General features: G+C 43.0%; 1 protein-coding gene and 2 long non-coding RNA genes across 4 annotated transcripts in view; 1 reads left to right on the top strand and 2 right to left on the bottom strand.

Moving 5' to 3' along the window:
• Nucleotides 1–2,080, bottom strand: part of LOC112846028 (NLR family CARD domain-containing protein 3-like) — a gene marked incomplete at its 5' end in the record, with an annotated part of 29,169 nt that extends 27,089 nt beyond the window's left edge. The window contains one exon of the mRNA XM_025905251.1: nucleotides 1,071–2,080. Within this exon, the coding sequence (XP_025761036.1) occupies nucleotides 1,071–2,080 (1,010 nt within the window). The remainder of the gene's footprint in view (nucleotides 1–1,070) is intronic.
• Nucleotides 2,081–3,366: 1,286 nt separating this feature from the next.
• LOC109199809 (uncharacterized) lies at nucleotides 3,367–7,922 on the bottom strand. The gene is made up of 3 exons (XR_003219002.1): nucleotides 7,791–7,922; nucleotides 4,416–4,517; nucleotides 3,367–3,426 (listed from the first exon to the last, which is right to left on the bottom strand). It is a non-coding gene; the product is annotated as an uncharacterized LOC109199809 (long non-coding RNA).
• A 5,785-nt stretch (nucleotides 7,923–13,707) lies between these two features.
• Nucleotides 13,708–14,433, top strand: LOC109199808 (uncharacterized). 2 transcript variants are annotated; one of them, XR_003219004.1, is made up of 2 exons: nucleotides 13,708–14,024; nucleotides 14,148–14,433. It is a non-coding gene; the product is annotated as an uncharacterized LOC109199808 (long non-coding RNA). The 2 variants fall into 2 exon arrangements; XR_002060109.1 differs by having other exon boundaries at nucleotides 13,708–14,010.
• Nucleotides 14,434–23,162: the final 8,729 nt, after the last annotated feature.

The following is a 23,162-nucleotide window of genomic DNA, read 5'->3' on the forward strand; positions in this document are numbered from 1 at the left end:
TGCAAATGTACTGTTTATAGGGCTTTGGAGTTGACGTCACGCCGCAATGCCTGGTCAACCTGTCCATTGTCCACACCTGACAGTAATCTACTAGGCTGAATATAACACCAGCACTCTCAATAACTCTGCTAACCTCCTAATCCTGGGATCATCTACTCACCCTTGCAGTTCAGTCACGTTTTCCTGGATGCTGGTCTTCTTGATTCACTCACAGCCACATTAATGCCTTTTGTCTCTTAGACTTACTGGACCACTTTGCCTGGATTCAAAGCTAACAAGCATTCACCCAGGCCTCACTACCTGCCTTCCCCAAGTTGCTTTCCAGCTGCTGACAAGTAAGACATTGAAGATAACCTCGTTCACTTACCACCTCCAACAGTGATCTTTCTGACGCTGCTCTACCTCTGTTACAGTGACTCAGATCACTATCTTTGGAACCAAGACCTATTTCCGGAAACCTACCACAGAGCCCACTTCATGCTCACAGCTTCAAGTACTTGACTTCCGCCATAGTTCACAGTTCATGTTAAAAATTCCAAGTGTCAAGTTGCTGTGTGTAAATAGAGCCTTCACGTCTAGTAATATTCAGTTCCTTCACCTTTGTCAGTATTTTGGGTTCACCGTGTTGTTCTGGCCACACCGAGGTAACAGATTTATATTTGAAAAAAAGAGCGACACTGGGGATTGCAATAAAGGTGAGACACAAACCAGACCTTAAAATACGAACATCAGAAAAAGATGCAGGTGCAGTCTGGTAGCTCAAGCAATCGCTTTAAAAAAACAGTTAAACTCCTGATTGTTGGAGACAAGTGAACAACTTGAGGATAATAAACCTGTCAGTGAAGGATCAGAGCTCATGTTCTTATAGGCTGCATCTGGATTGTGCTTTGATTAGAGTTAAAGACAAAAATATTTCAGAAATGTCCTGCTGGAGTGAAATATTTAAAGTATCATATTTGACTAAGTGACAATTTTAAAATTTTCTTAAAAGGCAGTGTTCTTTGAACTGAGCACCTCTGATTTATTTCCCATGATTTTAAGAGTGAAGAGATGAATTCATGTTTACTTACAGAGCTTTGTTGGAGGCTTTGACCACTGGCAGCAGCCTCAGAAGAGCCTCCTCTGAAGCAGAGTATTTCTGCAGGTCAAACACATCCAGATCTTTTTCTGATGACAGTAAGATGAAGACCAGAGCTGACCACTGAGCAGGAGACAGTTTATCTGTGGAGAGACTTCCTGATCTCAGGGACTGTTGGATCTCCTCCACTAGAGAACGATCATTCAGTTCATTCAGACAGTGGAACAGATTGATGCTTTTCTCTGCAGACAGATTCTTACTGAGCTTCTCCTTGATGTACTGGACTGTTTTCTTATTGGTCTGTGAGCTACTTCCTGTCTGTGTCAGCAGGCCTCGTAGGAGAGTCTGATTGGTCTGCAGTGAAAGACCCAGGAGGAAGCGAAGGAACAAGTCCAGGTGTCCATTTGGACTCTGTAAGGCCTTGTTCACAGCACTCTGGTGGAGAGATTTAAGTTTTGGTTTGTTAAATAGTTTAGACCATGTAGAGGTTGTTTGTTGTTCTTCCAGCAGATTGCGTCCAGAGTTGATGAAGGTCCGATGGACATGAAGAGCAGCCAGAAACTCCTGAACACTCAGATGGATGAAGCAGAACACCTTGTCCTGGTACAGTCCTCTCTCCTCTTTAAAGATCTGTGTGAACACTCCTGAGTACACTGAGGCTGCTCTGATATCGATGCCACACTCTGTCAGGTCTGATTCATAGAAGATCAGGTTTCCTTTCTGCAGCTGATCAAAAGCCAGTTTTCCCAGAGACTCCATCATCTTCCTGCTCTCTGGACTCCAGTGTGGATCTGTCTCAGCTCCTCCATCATACTTGACCTTCTTCACTTTGGCCTGAACCACCAGGAAGTGGATGTACATCTCAGTCAGGGTCTTGGGCAGCTGTCCTCCCTCTCTGGTTTCCAGCACATCCTCCAGAACTGTAGCAGTGATCCAGCAGAAGACTGGGATGTGGCACATGATGTGGAGGCTTCGTGATGTCTTGATGTGGGAGATGATCCTGCTGGCCTGCTCCTCATCTCTGAATCTCTTCGTGAAGTACTCCTCCTTCTGTGGGTCAGTGAACCCTCTGACCTCTGTCACCATGCTAACACAGTCAGGAGGGATCTGATTGGCTGCTGCAGGTCGTGTGGTTATCCAGAGGCGAGCAGAGGGAAGCAGGTACCCCCTGATGAGGTTTATCAGCAGCACATCCACTGAGGTGGAATTTCTAGGGTCAGTCAGGATTGTAGTTTTGTGGAAGTCCAGAGGAAGTCGACACTCATCCAGACCATCAAAGATGAACACAACCTGGAAGTCTTCAAAGCTGCAGATTCCTGCTTCTTTGGTTTCAGTAAAGAAGTGATGAACAAGTTCCACCAAGCTGAACTTTTCCTCTTTCAGCACATTCAGCTCTCTGAAAGTGAATGGAAATATGAACTGGATGTCCTGGTTGGCTTTGTCTTCAGCCCAGTCCAGGGTGTATTTCTGTGTTAAGACTGTTTTCCCAATGCCAGCCACTCCCTTTGTCAGCACTGTTCTGATTTGTTCATCTCTTCCAGGTGAGGCTTTAAAGATGTCTTCTTGTCTGATTGTTGTTTCTGGTCTGTCTGGTTTCCTGGATGCTGTTTCAATCTGTCTGACCTCATGTTCATCATTGACCTCTGCAGTCCCTCCCTCTGTGATGTAGAGCTCTGTGTAGATCTCATTCAGAAGGGTTGGGTTTCCTGCTTTAGCGACGCCCTCAAACACACACTGGAACTTCTTCTTCAGCTTAGATTTAATTTTTTGATGACAAACTGCAGCTTCAAGTTCTGAATGGGAAGAAAAATAAACACTCAATTCCAAAAAGAACTAATCTTTAAAACATGTTGCTCCATCTTCCATCTCTGGAAAATGTTCATTTATCCAACATCTTAAATCTTCATAGAAATCCTCTTACTGCTGTGCAGACAGTCAGCCAGCTCCTCCTGCTTCATTCTCCTCAGGAAGTCCACTGTGATCTTCACAAATGCCTCTCTGCTGCTGCTCCTCTGACTCTCTAAGCATTCTGGGTAATCTGGGTTCAGAACCTTCTGGATCTTCTTCAGCTCGTTCTTCACAAAAGTGATGATGTTGTCCTCCAGCAGCTGGAACAGAATATTTATGAATGAGCCAATCAGACTGAAATCATGGAGCCAAACATCAGATCCATGTTGGACACACTGACAATCCACTGGTCTACAAAGAGCAGCATGGAGATGACTGTGAACAGAATAGATGTAACAGTAGTTGTTGTACATGTACAGACCATAAATATGGAGTCCAGCTGTGTTTGATGCTGCTGGGCAGACTGACCACTGGGAACCTCTGAGCTCTGCTGGTCCACTCTGTGGAGGAAACATGGAGAATTAGATCAAGCACAGGATAAAGATCCAGCAGTTTCTGCTCAAATAACTTCATCTCAATCAAGTTTTTCAAGTTTTAAACTCTCATATTGTGAACATATCAGTAATTTTCTGTCTGTTTTCATGGACGTCCTTTCAGTGGTGATGTCAGGGATGATTTTGAAGAAGCTCATTAAACTGAACCATCAGCAGATCACTGCTCCAAAACCAGAACATGATCCGAGGTCTCCCTCCACCACCAGAACACCAGCTTTACTAACGTGGTAGATCAGTGTAGTACAGATCAATAACTGATGAGTCATTTGATCAAAATCACTGAGTGCTTCACATCTGACACTCTGATGTTTCTGTGGACATTTGGCATATTTAATGAATGTCTGACAGTTTTACATTCATTCTATGAATACAGTGGAAATGTTGTGTTATAGTCTCCATGTTTTTTTCAGCATCATAAAGTCTTAAGTTCAGAAAATTAGATTCTTTTTTCACAGCTGAAAAACAACAACATTTATTCTCTATTGAAATCTGCATCGTCCACTCCAAAGGTCACAATCTGAAGGTCACATCTGGTTTTGTTCCCTGTGATTAACTTTGAGCATCAGTATGGTGGGATTGATCCACTACATCCACACCACTGTGGTTCAGTGTTGTCCTGATGGAGTAACAGCAGCCAGTATGATCCAGGCTTTAGCTGCTGGGTCTCTGTGTGACCTCTCAGACTGTTTCACAGATCAGACACAAAGAGAATCAGAGCAGCTCTTTAAAGACAAACATGAACCCACTCAGGTCACACTTTCCCCACAGATATGAGCATCACTGTCCTCAAACAGCAAATGACCAAGTCGAACATTTGGATCTTTTCTCTTTCATTGTTTTCTTTTTAATGAATCTTTGTAACAATCTGAGGATGTTTCAGGTCAGATTTATCCAGGAAACACAAACATGTAAAGGAGTCATCACAGCTCTCTGACCTCGTTGGTCCAGGTTCACCACTGAAGTCTGGATTATAACCTTTGGACCGGTCACTCCTCACAGACGGACAGCTGGACCCTGCAGACTGTGACCTCTGACCTCTGCAGACACAAACATGATTGAAGCAGCTGTGATGACACAGACTGCAGATAATGCAGCTGTTTCCTGTCAGTAACATCCTCTTAGATTAGAGTTCAGCTTTTTACAGGAAAACTGGACAAAACTGAGTTTTGTTACAAATTCATTTTCATTTCCTTCAATTTCAATTTTCGTTTCCTCTCAGCTCACAAACACAGTAAGAAAATCACAAAAATTCACATGTATAAATCCGATATCTGATTTAAAACAAATGTGAGATTTACATTTCCAGTTTATCCAACACTACTACGCAGTTTTTACCTTTAAATGTAATCTTTAAATGTAAGCTCCTGTCCTTTCTTATCTTTCTCCATCTCTGAGGGAGGTTCGCTCTCTTTTTTTTGTCTGTTACTTTCTCAGCTGATGCTTTTGAGCTAACAGAAACGCTGCATTTGAAATGACCTGGCACTTTAAAAATGTTTTCCCTTAATTCTCCTCTTCAGGAGGCTAGCTAGATGCTGAAGCAACCACGACTGCAACTTTCATGTGTTTCTATTGAAGCTTAGATGTTTGAAGGATGTGAAATAAGAACGCCCCAAAATATGTTAAACTGTGCCGCGATGCCGCCCTGAGCAGCGGCCCATGTCGCCCGTATCAAAAAAAAAAAAACTGTACAGAGGACAGGAAACTGAACCATGATTAACACTAAATCAAAGAATATTAATTAACCCAGAAAACACATAAACACTGGGTCACAGGACTATAACAGTTACTTTCTGTCAAAAAGAAAGTTGCTGGTACTCATGGTGCCCCGACGTCATGCCAGCACAGTATAAAAGAGCTGAGACATCCTGAGGGTGGAGCGCTCATAACTTAGACCTGTGATGTTATGATGTGTGTTCGCTCTCCTGTATGCATGCAGTAATAAATAGCTTGACCACAGCTCTTTCTGTGTTGCAGACTTTTATCAGAAAATTCCACGACAACCTCATGATACAGACTTGTAGTTTGCACCGATGTGTTTTCTAAATTCTATCACACACATATACGTGAAAAGTAAGCGCGAGACACTGATGGAGCTCATAGACTCTATTGCATGTCTGCGCTGTGTTCAGCATAATATTAATTAGCCATTAATTAGAAGAGCTGTATTGTTGATTTGTCTGCTATTCTTCTTAAAAGGTCAAACTAATATATAATATTGACTCATTACATGTAAAGTATTTCAAGCCTTTACTTTTTATCATTTTGATGATGGTGCCCGGGGCACCCATCAGCCTAGGACCGCCCCTGCCTGTGTACGGTCCATGTCTTGTGTCTCTACATGATTTTGTTAAGTTGTGCGTTCTCCCTGTCTTGTTGTACCTGATTACTTCCAGCTGTTGTTTAACTGAATATCCCGGAGGAACAAACTTGAGGGATTAATAAAGTTCTCTCCCTGTTTCTCCTCTTTAGCCTCGTTACAAACACTACAGCTAACAAGTGGATTTTCCTGTTTTAGCTCAGCCAGCAAACAAAGCAGACCCACTTCCTGCTGCAGAGACAGAGTGAAAGTTTTTAAATAAACTCATTGCTGCAGCAAAGAGCAGCACAACAGTGAGACAGATTTTTAGCTTCAGTGTTATTATTCTCCACTAACTCAATGCTTCTGTCACGAATTAGCTAACATAAACTAGTCTATGTCTACAGGGAGTGCAGAATTATTAGGCAAATGAGTATTTTGTCCACATCATCCTCTTCATGCATGTTGTCTTACTCCAAGCTGTATAGGCTCGAAAGCCTACTACCAATTAAGCATATTAGGTGATGTGCATCTCTGTAATGAGAAGGGGTGTGGTCTAATGACATCAACACCCTATATCAGGTGTGCATAATTATTAGGCAACTTCCTTTCCTTTGGCAAAATGGGTCAAAAGAAGGACTTGACAGGCTCAGAAAAGTCAAAAATAGTGAGATATCTTGCAGAGGGATGCAGCAGTCTTAAAATTGCAAAGCTTCTGAAGCGTGATCATCGAACAATCAAGCGTTTCATTCAAAATAGTCAACAGGGTCGCAAGAAGCGTGTGGAAAAACCAAGGCGCAAAATAACTGCCCATGAACTGAGAAAAGTCAAGTGTGCAGCTGCCAAGATGCCACTTGCCACCAGTTTGGCCATATTTCAGAGCTGCAACATCACTGGAGTGCCCAAAAGCACAAGGTGTGCAATACTCAGAGACATGGCCAAGGTAAGAAAGGCTGAAAGACGACCACCACTGAACAAGACACACAAGCTGAAACGTCAAGACTGGGCCAAGAAATATCTCAAGACTGATTTTTCTAAGGTTTTATGGACTGATGAAATGAGAGTGAGTCTTGATGGGCCAGATGGATGGGCCCGTGGCTGGATTGGTAAAGGGCAGAGAGCTCCAGTCCGACTCAGACGCCAGCAAGGTGGAGGTGGAGTACTGGTTTGGGCTGGTATCATCAAAGATGAGCTTGTGGGGCCTTTTCGGGTTGAGGATGGAGTCAAGCTCAACTCCCAGTCCTACTGCCAGTTTCTGGAAGACACCTTCTTCAAGCAGTGGTACAGGAAGAAGTCTGCATCCTTCAAGAAAAACATGATTTTCATGCAGGACAATGCTCCATCACACGCGTCCAAGTACTCCACAGCGTGGCTGGCAAGAAAGGGTATAAAAGAAGAAAAACTAATGACATGGCCTCCTTGTTCACCTGATCTGAACCCCATTGAGAACCTGTGGTCCATCATCAAATGTGAGATTTACAAGGAGGGAAAACAGTACACCTCTCTGAACAGTGTCTGGGAGGCTGTGGTTGCTGCTGCACGCAATGTTGATGGTGAACAGATCAAAACACTGACAGAATCCATGGATGGCAGGCTTTTGAGTGTCCTTGCAAAGAAAGGTGGCTATATTGGTCGCTGATTTGTTTTTCTTTTGGTTTTGAATGTCAGAAATGTATATTTGTGAATGTGGAGATGTTATATTGGTTTCACTGGTAAAAATAAATAATTGAAATGGGTATATATTTGTTTTTTGTTAAGTTGCCTAATAATTATGCACAGTAATAGTCACCTGCACACACAGATATCCCCCTAAAATAGCTAAAACTAAAAACAAACTAAAAACTACTTCCAAAAACATTCAGCTTTGATATTAATGAGTTTTTTGGGTTCATTGAGAACATGGTTGTTGTTCAATAATAAAATTATTCCTCAAAAATACAACTTGCCTAATAATTCTGCACTCCCTGTATTAGCAACCAACCAACTCAAAGAGTTCATGTTACTAACAGCTCACCTCTCTGCTGCAGACACAGGCTGGACTTTAAAATTAACGATGGCACCTTTAGACGCGTCACTCTGTAAGGACACACAGCTGGGTGGAGGTCCAGCAGGTCTCCCATTGATCCTGTCAGAGAAGTAAAATCTGTTTTTCCATTTGAAGCCACAGAAGCTGATGAAGACTTAGAATACTCATAAAAATCATATCAATCACTCAGAATAATCATGATCCCAAGAGAAATAGGTTTGCAGGCTAAGCAGAAAGAAACTCTAAACAAGTGTTTTATAGTGTAACAACAGTGCGCCACCAAGAGGTCGTTTACACTGTGCAGGATTATTGATGGTCCCACTGTGAGCAGCAGGAGTTTAAATGTTGGCAAACGATGGCACCTTTAGACCGGTCACTCTTACAGGACACAGAGCTGGGTGGAGGTCCAGGTGGGTTCCTGTGAATAATGATGGAGCAGTGATGTGAGTGCTGAGCTGTGACATGGAGAAGAGTCATGGACAGTTAGAGATGGTCATCTCACCTCTGAGCTTTGGTCTGGCTCTCATGTTCCCCACACAGAGTGCTTTTAGAGGGAGGGACTCCCTCCTCTCTGTCCTCACACTGATCCATGCTGCTCAATTCAGCTCACACACACTTTCTACCTTCACCTGCAGAGGAAACACAAATCATTCATGTGCACATCAACTGAGAGCTGCAGAGGTCGTGTCTGATGTGTTGGACTAACATCCATCTGAGACACAGCTTTCATCAGTTCACTACAAAAAGTGTCACAGAGCCGAGTTCAGCCTCCTTCAGCATCTGGACTCCCCAGGAACCTACGCCAGGATCCTGTTTGTGGACTTCAGCTCTGCCTTCAACACCATCCTTCCAGACCATCTCCAAGGCAAGCTTTCCCAGATGAACGTGCCTGATTCCATCTGCCAGTGGATCACTGGCTTCCTGACGGACAGGAAGCAGCATGTGAGGCTGGGAAAGAATGTCTCGGACTCCCGGACCATCAGCACCGGCTCCCCTCAGGGCTGTGTTCTTTCTCCTCTGCTCTTCTCCCTGTACACTAACTGCTGCACCTCCACCCACCAGTCTGTCAAGCTAATCAAGTTTGCAGATGACACCACCGTTATTGGACTCATCTCAGAGGGGGATGAGTCTGCCTACAGGAGGGAGGTTGAACATCTGGTGTCCTGGTGCAGCGTGTTGTGTGCTCTGCTGAGAAGGTGATTGGCTGCAGACTCCTCTGCAGGACCTGTACACCTCTAGGACACTGGGGCTCGGATCACAGCTGACCCTTCTCACCCTGGACACAGTCGGTCCATTCGCACCATAAGAACAGTTTCTTCCCCTCTGCTGTTGGACTCATGAACAATAACCATATGACTGTTCCCACCACTAACACATGACCCTATACTGTGTTCACTGCATCTGTTCCATTTTTGCACTGATCATCACCTGCACTCATGTATATATCTATCTGCTTAGCACTTTTAATTTTTTATTTTTATGTTTTCTTTAAGCGTTGTCTGACAGAATGTTTTGCACTAAGTATCGCAGCAATTTCCTAATGTTGCAAACCTGCTCAACATTTGGCAATAAAACCATTTCTGATTCTGATTCTGATTCTGATTCCAAATCCTCCATTACTGTAGTCCTACAAAGGTCAAACATGGCTGCAGAGAGCAGCTTTATGTCAGTAACAATGTCCAGCACCAAGCTGACTGCTTAAGTTGGGCACACTGTGTGATTTTTGGACCATCTTGAGACCATTTTTCACTCATGTGACTGTTTTGGAAATCGGCCTGAGTTTCACCTTAGTCATGTTTCGTGCATCGTGTAGGACACACAAGCAATTAACACCTCACGACCAGCTCCTGATCAGCAATCACAAGAAAATCAAATCTATTTGCATCAGGGCTGTATAGTGTGAGACCTTTGTGACCTACAAACCCCTGAGATTCAGTTATTTGAGCAATTTGAGCACGAGCTGAATAACGTGACTGAAAAAATCACAGTGTATACCCAGCGAGATAGTTCATACTCTGACAACTAGTAGCATTTAGTTCTCCAGCAGTTCACCGGCAGGGATAGCTCAGTAGGTAGAGTGGTGGCCACATGATTGGAAGGTCAGGGATTCAAATACACTGAACAGCTATCCTGAGGTACCCTTGAACAAGGTACTGTCCCTACACACTGCTCCCCGGGCGACCAACGGCTGCCCACTGCTTCACTGAGTGAATGGGTTAAATGCAGAGAGGAATTTCCCCACGTGGATCAATAAAGTACACAATATTATTATATTTAATCCTTATTATCTGCTCTTCTCACCTCTGTTTACCTCTGACAACGAGAACATTTAGCCAACAGTTTATTAGCTTTGGTGAAATTATGAACAGGCATCAGTGCGGTCACCTATACTGTCCTTTCAAGAGTCTTTACTTGTCACGTGCACAGTTATAGAAGTACAACACGCAGTGAAGTGTATCCTGACGCGCTCCTCGACTGTGCACTAAGAGACACAACATTATATGCATGAAGTGAATATATACAGGAGGACATTATGTGCAGTTAGTAGCATTTAGCTTTAGTGCTGAAGCAGCAGGACCAGTTCATCTGGAAAAAACAGGCTCTTAAAACATTGGTGGCTTCGCCAAGCACCAAAGTCTTTGGACTGTCACTGATATCAGTGCTGTTATTCAACTTATTTCCTGTGTTACAGGAAAATGTATTTAACATGTTAAAGAGCTAAAGCTCGACGTCACAGATGAAGCAAACAATAAGTCCAGACTGAGTTCTTCATCGTTGGTATCATTGCTTTGTTTTTAGGCAGCAGCAGTGAAACCTGAAGAAAACAAAGTGTAAATGTTGATGAAGTTTAAACTTTGCCAGCACGTCTCCTCTGCCTGCAAACGATGGAGAGAGATGTTAGTGAAGTTTAGACCTTTGACCCACAGGAAGGTTTTTAAAGACACAATGATCAGGTTAGTGAAGGTGAGCATGATAAACTGAGCTGATCAGTCATTGTTCAGGTTTTTGTCAAACATGTAATCAGACTGATTTGTGTTTGTGTTGGATTGAAAGCGGCATTTGTGAGTCCTCAGAGGTTACACACAAACTAATGCACACATTATAAATCTTAGTTTACACTGATGGACCATGTTGTTCCCATTCGGAGCATTTTGGAGGCAAATTTCTCTCCATACATTTCACTGGTTACAGTTTGTTGTCCTATTAAACTATCTGCAGGTCTGAGCATTCAAAGAGCGTCAGAGTGAAAAACGTCACTGAGTGGAAACAGAAACCAACAGGAATGAGCAGCAGAGCGCTGACTGATGATGACTGCAGTAATGACGTGTTTGATTAAGTTTGAGCTGATGTTTAAAATAAATTGATAAATAATCTGGACACAGTTTGATTGGTTTGTTTTTCTAACCAGGACAAGAGGGAGGAGGAGGAGAGATGAAGAGTGCAGTAGGAGAGCATCTGATCAGTTTAAAGGAGCCATTATGGCTCAATAGAAGCTCTGAAGTCACACTGTCAACATGTCAGCACACAAGTTCACACATGACTGCTTCATCAACATGCAGCTCTGAGTGTTTATTAAAGGATCATTGTGTGAAAGAGGCTCTAACACAGCTGACTGCAGCCTTTAGCTGTGAGCACACAGTGTCTCACATTTACATTCATTTACTGTCAAACACACTCAGTAACTTTAAACAGCTGCTGTGGTTCCAGGGCTGAGCCCCCAGTGTTTCCCCTGATCACACACACAAACAAACAAACACGGTTTGTTTATGAAGAAATCAGTCAGACTGTTTGATTCCAGCTCATCAATAATCTATAATCATGTGGATTAGTCTTCAAACACGATCAAAGTTTGTCCTGAAATAAGAGCTGAACATTTGCTCCAAACATCACAGGAACAGTCAAACTGTTAAAGGAGGAAACAAAGCAAACTTACAGTTTGTTCACACAGGAACAACAAGCTCCACCGTCTCCACCTGTCAGCTGCTGCAGCTGCTGCTCTTCTCCTGAACCTCAGACAGCAGGTGGTGCAGTCTCAGTGAGTGGATGTTCTCTTCAAACTGGTGAAATCTGGACATCAGCGCGTCACAGTGGGACACTAAACATAGCTCTGAGCTGTGTTTAGGAGGACTCGGTGGTGTGGCGTTCAAAGACAGGTGACTCTAACATTGATGCCCATTTACATGCAGCCTAAGTTATGTTTGTTTTTGTTAGAATTGCCACATGTCCCCACATCACATGCAGCCAATCATAAAGTTACTCAAAATAGAGCCCCAAGGATTTTACATTTGCACCATTTCATTGTTGTGAGTTATTAGTAGTGATGTGCGATACCACTGATTGTCTTTCCGATCCGATACAAAGTAATATTCAGGGTTGTATCGACGATACTGATCCGATACCGATACTTTGTACAAAAACTTATTTTATTTATTGTATCTCAAATTATAGCATCAAAATGATTACAGAATGATGATTACACTAAAGGACTCCGTGAGAGACGCCTGTCTCGCCCTAGCAGCACCTGTCCCTCTCCTCCTCTTCAGTTCGCCTCAACATACGCTCCTCATATTCTGTGATTTACTCTGAGGTGTTTGACAAGGTTAGTGATGTTGCCACAACCATACATGCCAACCCTCCCAAATTTTTCTGGGAGAATCCCGAATTTCAGTGCCTCTCCTGAAAATCTCCCAGAGCCACCATTCTCCCGAATTTTTCCCCATATTTTCCACTCGGACAACAAAATTGAAAAACCATATCGCAGAATTCATAGCGCGGCCCAGCCAATTCCAGTTTCCAACAATGGCGGCAGCTACTTAGTCTTTCTCTTTCTGGGTCGCAAAAAAACTTATTTTCATATATTTTCAGGTGAGAATGTAGCTGTGTAAACTTCAAATATCGGAGCCGATCGACACATCGTTTTCAAACCCCAACAGTCTTTCACTACTTGGGTTAAACATGATATATAAGTCACTTTGATAACTTAAAAATGTTATTGTTTGGCTTTTTCAGTGTTTTATTTGTCCGTGACTAAATCGGTTTGGCTGAGATTAAAGTTATTAGATTAAGTTAAATTAAATTTAACTTTATTAATCCCTCGGGAGGGTTCCTCCGGGGTTTTCACACAGCTGAATAAACGTCAAAGAGAAAACTCATTAAACAAAGTGTGAGACGGTCGAGAATTTACGCCAGCGCCCGGTTATATTTTAGATAGCAAGGAGCAGACGACAGAGTTTCACTCCACCGAGGGAGCCTGTGACGTACTACCCGACTTTCTTTAGACCGCGAAGGCCGGGTCCTCAGGTGGAAGCAGCCTCTGAATTTGGACACCCCCGCTGTTTCCGGGCCGGCCAATAATAACGGTGACATTTAACGTATTTTATCCGATAAATAAACACTGTAAAATGTATTTATTACCCCCCAACAGCCCTTTTGAATGTCTCCCTAGTATGGCCACAACACCTCACTCTTGGAGCCACATGTATCGCAAACCACGTCTCAGCTGTTTGTGGAGGTAAAATACGTCCGCACTATTACGCTCCACCATGTGCGCATGCCAGCGGCTGCGAGACACATTTATACAGCCGTATTTTGCACATGACTATGAAAGGCAGAAGAGGAAGTAGTTCCTTTGAATGTAGACAATCCGAATGTTATAGTTTCTTTCCACTGTGTTCCTGTTAATGATAAACTACAAATGTACTCTAAATTACTAAAATATCGATATTTTAATGTGAGAATCGATTCTAGAACATAAATGATTGGTATCGGAGGAATTGATATTTCAGTATCGATCCGCACATCACTAGTTTTGGAACAAGAAGAAAGGAGTAAAAAGAGCACGAGCGCATCGTTAAAGCCGACTAACGTGAAAACACGTGACGAGACGAAGGTAAGCGGAACGGTTTGGTGATGTCACAGTGAAATCCAGCATCATGACTTTAACATTGAACAAATCCAGTCTGCACAGGCTCAGGGACAGACTTCATCCTTTTACTTTAACCATGAAACATGAAGCTGTCGCTCATAATGAGACAGGAGCTCAGCTTTCAGCGTCACAGCTGGAACAACATCAGCTGACATGAAAGAAACACAGACGTTTGTTCCCTGTTAGCAAAGATGAAGATGGAGAGCGTGAGGGAACTACAGAGAGGAGGAGGAGGAGGAGGACACGGGCTGTGAGGGACGCAGTGGAGCAGCCCTCAGACCTGTGTGTCTCACACTGTGATTACACTCCACACACTCAGTTTCAGTAACACTCATGAACAACAATGAAAAGATAAAGTAATAAGTTACTGTAGTTCTCAGTTACAGCCTCGTGTTTGCTCCGCATTCGTCTCTTTTCAGACATCAGCAGGAGCGAGGACGACCCCCCCAGTCTGAGGACGTTCCCACCACATGAATGGGGGACAGGAGGCGGAGCTTCCAGCCCAGCTGGTAGCAAAGTCCTCCTTGGGTGGACTTCTCTGTAACTATGGACTCATGCATGCAGACGTTTCAGTTCACAGTGATGTCAGTCAGTGCTTTTTAAAGATGTGCACGTGTGCAGGATGTGAAATCTTCACTTTGATTGTTAAATGTTCGTTCACTTTGTTTGTGCTTCAAATAAATTCACTTCATGGATGAAACAGTTTGTTTTGGTGCTGTGGCCCCATGAAACCCCCCTGAGCCCACCCTGGTCAACCTGCTGTCAAACTTCATCTATCAAATATTTTACATAAAATGCTCCTTCCACTCATTTTCATGTCCTTTTCCTGCACACTGAAATCTGAGGTGTTAAGGGTTCAGAAATTGAGGAGGAAGACCAAAAATAATGACCACTGATCCTGCCGGGTGCAATTAGATGACATTTTAATGAATACACATGTGGAGTCCAACACTGTGCAGATTCAGTGTTGAACTGTCTTACAATAGTCAGAACAAAGGCTTTATAGGGGTAAGATAGTACAGCCCCCTTCTGTTGCCAGGCAGACTCAAGATCTCCTACGTCGATCCAAAACCACAACCGTTCAGTTAACTTTTGACACAGTTTAAAAAGAACATCGTCTTCGGCTCAAACCCAGGTGCTTCCCCTCAGCTCGCCTTCGCTGTCGCTTATCTCTGGGACATCTGGTGTACTTCCTGGAACAAACTAACACGTACGGACCCAAACTTTGCAAACTTAAGCAAAACACATCTTAACTTTTACCTGCTAAATGAGTCTACTTATATGTATGTGTATGTGTGTTTCAGCTTCGGCTGCCCTTTATTTCACCCTTCACTTCATCAGCTAAACCTTGTAACCTTTCCACCAGACAGAAGGCCAGCACGTACACAACTGAAACTATGTGTGTGTATGTGTGTCTCGTCCTTAAATGCTCTCTCATCTCACCCTTTGCACTTCTGACCTTTCACCAGAACAGAGGCTCATCCTTACATGTAATACCCCAATTGGAACTATATATGTAATATGTTGAGTAAATGTTTTAATCAAGAGCCTCTACTAAAAGCTTAATCCAAAGATATAAATACATAAAAAAATACCCTGCTCTTAGCTTGCACTCAGACTCTGCTTTCAGTTTCACTTTTGCAAAGCATGACGTTTCCTGTCTCCTTTTGCACAGAGTATATTTCCTGTCCCTGCAGTCTGCACAGAAACATTTAAGATTATAGGAGCTTTGAAAAGCATTTAGAATTATAGATTCAACTCAACAGTTTAAAGTGGTTCTTCTTGGACCTGTAATAAAAGCTTAATTGGGTGCCAATATGTTTAAACATCTAAATGCAATATCAATATTAATAATTAATGGAATAGTAATAATGATCATAAAAATAGCAGCAAATAATAGCAGCATAATATTTTACTATTCCTGACACTCCCTCTCTTGACGTCTCTTTCAGAGACGTCACCACACCGTTTTCTTGTGTCACTCCTCGGCCCATTCAGCTGCTTCCCTGTCCACTCATGATGTTATGGACCTTAGGGTCACTGTTCCCGCTCTGACCCTCTGTTGTGGAAATCTTCTCCTGTAAAGGATAGAAAACAAACAGCCTCTCTCTGCTACACCTCACTAATCTACTGTGTTCATCTCATGTTCCTTTAATTATTCAAAGTTGGTTCACAATATCATGTTCTGGGCCCTATCCTTTATATTAACTTTACTTAATCTCAATGCTCTTTATGTGTGTGAGCAACGCTTTTAGTTCTATTAAACACACCCAGGGTAAAATACACACCAGCCCCATGTCAGCCTAAATCTCCGCTAGAAAGCACGCTTCAAAATTTCTATCAGGATTTACGCCTCTTTTTGCTTCAAGCATATACATAACATGCAAACGTTACTGTTAATGCCAGTTAGACAAGTTTCCATTATCTACAACATTTTGTTTCACCCGTCTCACCCCCACACGTTTCCTGTTCACTTATTGCGTACTTATCTTTAACACCTTCTACCTCAGTAGTTGCTAAGCAGAAACAAAGCAACATGTGTTCCACCTTTGCCCTATAAAATAAATCTATGTCATGTTTGTAACTGTAAGCATGTTATGCATTCATTCACTACATTCCACACCATTCCTGCAAGTTAGGAGCTGCACAGTTAAAAGCTACATCAAGTCCAGGCCTTTGGCCTCACCTATGTTTAAATCATGTGTGTTTGTAAGCGTGAATGCTGTTTATCCTTCTATTGCTCCAAGTCCCCCGCAATATATCGACTGAGACATCGCGCTCATCGAAGCTTATGACCTTAAATGGACCGAACATCAACTCTGTTAATGAGCACGATCGCAATGTGTAAGAAAAAATCATTTCTACATATATAATCTCCAATATTATTCATTTGAGTCAGCGACACTTTTAACACTCTCTTAAGAAGCTCTCTCCTCTACCCCAGAAATAAATCTATGTAATATCTGTATGTGTAAGCCTGCATTATAACCACTTATCCTAGAAATCAAAAAGAAATAAAACCTTTTCTACTCCTAACATCTTCGCTAGTTTTCCCCAAAGCATATCTTTTATTCAAAAATGTCCCACAATTTCCCTTTAAATTTGGTGTACAACTTCTCATGAACACCGGCCTTTTATCTTCTAAACAGGATTCAGTTCATTTTAATCCTTTAACTTAAACATGAAAATAACAATTCCTGCCTCAGTTTTACCATATCTAAATTATCAAAAAACCCCAATAAAATCATCCTAAAACTTATTTCAAATCAAACAAATTAAAGCTTAAATCCCTCTCTTTTTTTGACACATCTCATGTGGCAAAAAACTCAAAATGCTTCACCCAAGGTTAGGAAATTAAAACAACAAGGTTAGTCATATCATTTCTCAGAACAGCTCAGCAATCCTCCTCTCTGCTCCGGCCCTGCAACCCTGTATTTAAGGAATAAAATCAATTTAATCATCATGTCAAATCTTCTCGAAGTCCTCGCTCCATCCAGAGCCTGTATCCTTGGAACTTCCTGGAAACAAAACCTGTACTTTACATTTCATACTCAACTCCCCCTTTATGATCCAATCTGTGTTATTACAAAGAAAACTTAAACAGAACAGTCATCAGTCATGTGTTTCTTCAGTTAATAGTAACATGAGTTATATCAAACAATGTTTCCCCTTTAGCATTTAGCATTCTCCCAACAATATAATGTAATACCATAATCTAACCCCAGTAAAAAAAGAAATTTTCTCAAAGCAAACATCAACAACCCAAAATCAACATCCCCAGATTTAAGTCTCCCACTTGTCCTGCTCATGGCAAAAGCAAAACAAAGCATCCCCTTTCTTTTCCTCACATGGTAAATTTTTTTGTCCACATTTATTCATCCCCACCTTAGTCCAGTCACACACCTTCACTCTCCTACATTCACACAAGATTTTCACCATTACTGGAGCCTTCTGCACAAATAATCAGGTACTCCACAATAGCAAAATGAGCTCATTCGTTTGTTTTATTTTATTTTTTAGAAAAATAATTCTTTATGCTTTTGACTGGATTGAATCGCTACAATCCTTTTAGACAGAGACTCACAACCAATCAGGTCCCCAGAAGTAGCCCTCTCCTCAGCCAATTATAATCTGGAGAAGCCCACCTTATGTTCGTTCTCGGAAATTTTGTCAGCGCTGTCAGTTCACTCTCTTCCAGGCCTGCTTAGAACAAAAATGAAAAAAGAGAGCTGATTATTAGCTCATCAAAGTACAAAACAAAATCACCTGACAGGTTTTTTCTGAGTGCACTACTACAAAAATTTTTGGGCCCCTCTCAGACATATCCATGTTTAATCAAACTCCCTCTCTTAAAATAAAACAACAGCCTCAAAAATCTGAAACAATCTCAAAGTTCACCCGTTTACTGCAACCTGGACCTCGTCAAAAGCTGCACCGTTTCCCACACAACAATGGTCCCCCTTTACAACAACGTATCATCACTAAATTATAAATTTCCTGTCCAAATCTGCACCTCTGAACAGACCTGACCACCGTAATCAATAATCCTGTTGCTTTACCATTATGTTTCTATCCTAATCACTTGCTTTAACAAGAGCACTCCTAAGACACTCTTATAAAAACTACTTTAATCACTTTTCTTTTGTTTTTTCCATAACTCACTCCCCTGTCATATAACTTCTTTGAGTCAACTTCAACTTCAAGCTTTAAGTCTATTTTATTAAACATTCACACCATTCTATCACTCATACAATTAGCAAGCTGATCTTCATTGCGTATGCTTGTTTTCTTAGCCAGGTTTAATCAATGTCTATGCATTAATCTTCATGAGCTTGTCTTTGTAAGGTTAATGCATTTTCTATTTGTATGTGTTATTTTTGCATCTATGGCTTCCAGGATTTCCCGACTCATTCACAATTTTCCACTTTAAACAGTCAGTTTTCTCCTTCCCCGAATTACTAACCCAAACTTTTTGATCTCCCACCTTAAATAAAGCACTCCTGGTCTTCAGCCAGGAGTTAGGGCTTGCTTTCAGGTTCCTGGACACATCATGCTGTGAACAATTCAACCAGAAACTTGCCTTAACTTATCCATTGATGTTAACCTATAATTTCTTCCGACCGCTGGAGTGGAGAATTGATCCAGGTCTGCTTGCCCCTGAAAATAACAAAACTAAGACATTTTCATTATTATCACGAGTGCTTAAACGACCCACTTCTCTCTCTTTCCTGTCACAAATACCAATTATGTCACATGAATATGAATATAAGCGTTTTCTTCGTTGCATTTCATGTGAATTGAGTGTAAGCTGTTTTCTTCGTTGCATGACATGTGATCATCTTAATTAAGTGTAAGCTGCATCTTCATTGCATTTTTATGTATTCATATTTAATTTATGCATCTTTTCACTGAGCTTTAGATTCAAACTATCTCACTTCTGATTCGTTTCAAAAATAATCTCACATGTAACAATTTGTGTATGTGTGTTTTCAATTCATGTTTACCTCTTTTAAACGTGATATGGTGGACATCACTAAACAATCATGAGTTCAATTTTCAATCCAATTATACCCTGTATTCTCGCAGTCAACCTCGTTCGGCTTCACCTGACACTGGTCCTTTTCCTTCACAGTGTCCTGTGTGGCCTTCAAATCTCCAGCAAACACAGTCTCAACTCAGCTGTTGTCTTCTTCTCTGTTTCTTTACAGTCTTTTCTTTTAGATTTATTCCCAGCATGGCAAATATGACATTCAGTGCCTTCAAACAGTCATGTCACACTGTTCTTCACCAGCAACTGTGTATGTTGCATCACGTGCTTTTTCATACTGCTGGACTATCAGTCGTCGTCAGTGTTAATGCTTTCACTTGCACTGTCTTTTGCCGCTAGTCCACGATGTTCTGTCGGTCTTCATCAGGAGATTGACTGTCCTTTAAGCTTCTTCTCAGGGTCCGGACAGAGTGACAGGTGAAGCTATCAACTTTTAGCCAAAAACTGGCTTATTTGTCCCAATGTTAATCTTTCCTTTTTACCGGTTTGCCCAAAGTTCCATGTTGAGAGAAGTCCACCTATATTGGCACACTAAAGCATATCATTAATATCATATTCATTTCTTTTCTTAAAAGCTTCATTTGCGTCATGTACCTAAAGTATAACTTGTCTCTCACTCTGGGTGCACACTTGTCACAGTGAGTTCCCCTTTTATGGGCATTCATTTCCTGTCACAGACACACACACACGGTTTCCTGTCACCGACACACCACAGGCACACATTTCCTGTTTCTGCAGACTCTGTCTTTCTTTGTATTTATAGTCTAAAAACCCTCTTTAATTCTCCTAAATCTTGATCTAATAACAATACACCCTTATTTCATACACACTTTTAAATGTTCTAACCTCTTTCAGACATGAATCGTCTCACACACACTGCCTTTTCTCTCAAACTTCCACCTTTTCACTCACTCAGACAAATCACGCAGAGTCACTCAAATCAAATACTGACAGCATTCACACGGTTAAAATCACTCAAAATACGCTTTCATACAAGTATTTTAGCCATGCTTTTCATAATCAGAAAGAGCAAGTAAAGAAAAAACTGAAACCTCTAATCATTCTCATAGCTGCTCACACCACACACACATAACTAAAAAATAAAACACACCAGCATTTATGGCTCAAAATATATACATCTATCAAAATTCAGTCAATTACTATACATCCATCCATCCATCCATCCATCTTCATCCGCTTTATCCGAGGCCGGGTCGCGGGGGCAGCAGCCTAAGCAGAGAAGCCCAGACCTCCCTCTCCCCAGCCACCTCCTCCAGCTTATCCGGGGGAACACCAAGGCGTTCCCAGGCCAGCCGAGAGATATAATCTCTCCAGCGTGTCCTGGGTCTGCCCCGGGGCCTCCTCCCGGTGGGACATGCCCGGAACACCTCACCCAGGAGGCATCCTTGTCAGATACCCGAACCACCTCAACTGGCTCCTTTCAATGTGGAGGAGCAGCGGCTCTACTCTGAGCCCCTCCCGGATGGCCGAACCTCTCACCCTATCTCTAAGGGAGAGGCCAGCCACCCTTCGGAGGAAGCTCATTTTTGCCGCTTGTATCCGCGATCTCGTTCTTTCGGTCACTACCCACAGCTCGTGGCCATAGGTGAGGGTAGGGACGTAGATCGACCGGTAAATTGAGAGCTTCGCTTTTACACTCAGCTCCCTCTTCACCACGACGGACCGGTGCAGCGTCCGCATCACTGCAGCCGCAGCACCAATCCGTCTGTCGATCTCCGGCTCCCTTCTCCCATCACTCGCGAACAAGACCCCGAGATACTTGAACTCCTCCACTTGGGGCAGGAACTCATCCCCGACCCGGAGTGGGCACTCCACCCTTTTCCGGCTGAGAACCATGGCCTCAGATTTGGAGGTGCTGATCCTCATTCCCGCTGCTTCACACTCGGCTGCGAACCGTTCCAGTGCGAGCTGGAGGCCTTCACCTGATGAAGCCAACAGAACCACATCATCCGCAAAAAGCAGAGATGAGATTCTGAGGCCACCGAAGCGAAAGCCCTCCGCCACTTGGCTGCGCCTAGAAATCCTGTCCATAAAAATTATGAACAGAACCGGTGACAAAGGGCAGCCCTGGCGGAGCCCATCACCCACCGGGAACGAGTCCGACTTATTGCCGGCAATGCGAACCAAACTCTTGCAACGGTTGTATAGGGATCGAATGGCCCGTAGCAATGGGCCAGACACCCCATACTCCCGCAACACCTCCCACAGGACACCCCGAGGGACACGGTCGAATGCCTTCTCCAAGTCCACAAAACACATGTAGACTGGTTGGGCAAACTCCCATGCACCCTCAAGTATCCTTGAGAGGATAAAGAGCTGGTCCAGTGTTCCGCGACCAGGACGAAAACCGCATTGTTCCTCCTGTATCCGAGGTTCGACTAACGGACGAACTCTCCTTTCCAACACCCTGGCATAGACTTTCCCAGGGAGGCTGAGGAGTGTGATCCCCCTGTAGTTGAAACACACCCTCCGGTCTCCCTTCTTAAAGATGGGGACCACCACCCCGGTCTGCCAATCCAGGGGTACTGCCCCTGATCTCCACGCAACATTGTAGAGGCGTGTCAACCAGGACAGCCCTACAACGTCCAGAGCCTTCAGGAACTCGGGGCGGACCTCATCAACACCAGGGGCTCTGCCACCAAGGAGTTGTTTAACTGCCTCAGTGACCTCGCCCCCGGAAATTGGCGGGTCATTCCCCTCATCCCCAGACTCTGCTTCCTCCTCGGAAGACGTGTCAGTGGGATTAAGGAGGTCCTCGAAGTATTCCTTCCACCGCCTGACAATTTTCTCAGTCGATGTCAGCAGCGCTCCGCCAGCACTATACACAGTGCAGGTAGAGCACCGGCTTTCCCCTCCTGAGACGCCTGACGGTTTGCCAGAATCTCTTCAATTACTATACATCCACACTAATATATTCAAACTGTATTTATACAATTCTAATAAGCAAAACCAGCATCTCAGTCACAGGCATTTAAAAACATCTACAAACAATAGTTATCAAGCTAGATAACCCGAAACCGAAAGCAACAATCATCTCATGCGCTCCGCAGCAGCTGCCTCCTTTGCATAAACACACACCGTCTAAAAATAAAAATCAACAGCCAGTGCACTGCTGACACAGAGACTCCCTTCACGCAAAGATTTCTTATTTTATATTACACAGACGTCTTTTAATTACAACTGCACAGATTTTAGGCCTTTTAGCTCCTACCAATTTCGATGAATTTAACATAACGGCTCCAACCGATAAAGTTCCAGACTTTTTTGCGACCAATTCACCGGACCAGCTCCAACCGTTCCGTCCACATTTCTAGCCCTAACTTAATTTACAGGTAGCCAAACAAGCGCAGATAGGGGCTCCAACCCCTAGCAATTTCGAAGGTTCCCCAGTTCTTCCCGGCTGTCTACCGTACTAACCCTAGTCGCCGCTAGGTCAAGGATAAACGTCTTTACCCAGGAGGGAGCGTTAATTCCGAGAAAATGCGCTTCTTAACAGACGCCGCTGTCGTTCTAGACAAATTTAGAATAATTTGAAACAATTTCACCCCTAGCAATTTTGGAGGTTCCCAAGTTCTCCCCGGCTGTCGACCGTACTATCCCTACTCTTCAGGGTAGGTGAAGGATAAATATCTTTATCCAGCAGGGAGCGTTGCCTCCGAGAAACAGTTCTTAGGGGTCCCAAACTCCTCGTCCTAACCTTAATTAAAATAATTTGAAACAACAATCTACACTCCCAAACCGGAGTAAGATTGAGGCAGACCTATCCTTGTGGACATAGGGGCTCCAACCCACAAAATGACCATCACAAGATAGAGTCAATGACCAATGGGGCTCCAACCCACAAAATGACCAAATTCCCTATCAC

This window comes from Oreochromis niloticus, linkage group LG3 (genome assembly GCF_001858045.2).
Source record: "Oreochromis niloticus isolate F11D_XX linkage group LG3, O_niloticus_UMD_NMBU, whole genome shotgun sequence".
NCBI classification, from domain to species: domain Eukaryota; kingdom Metazoa; phylum Chordata; class Actinopteri; order Cichliformes; family Cichlidae; genus Oreochromis; species Oreochromis niloticus.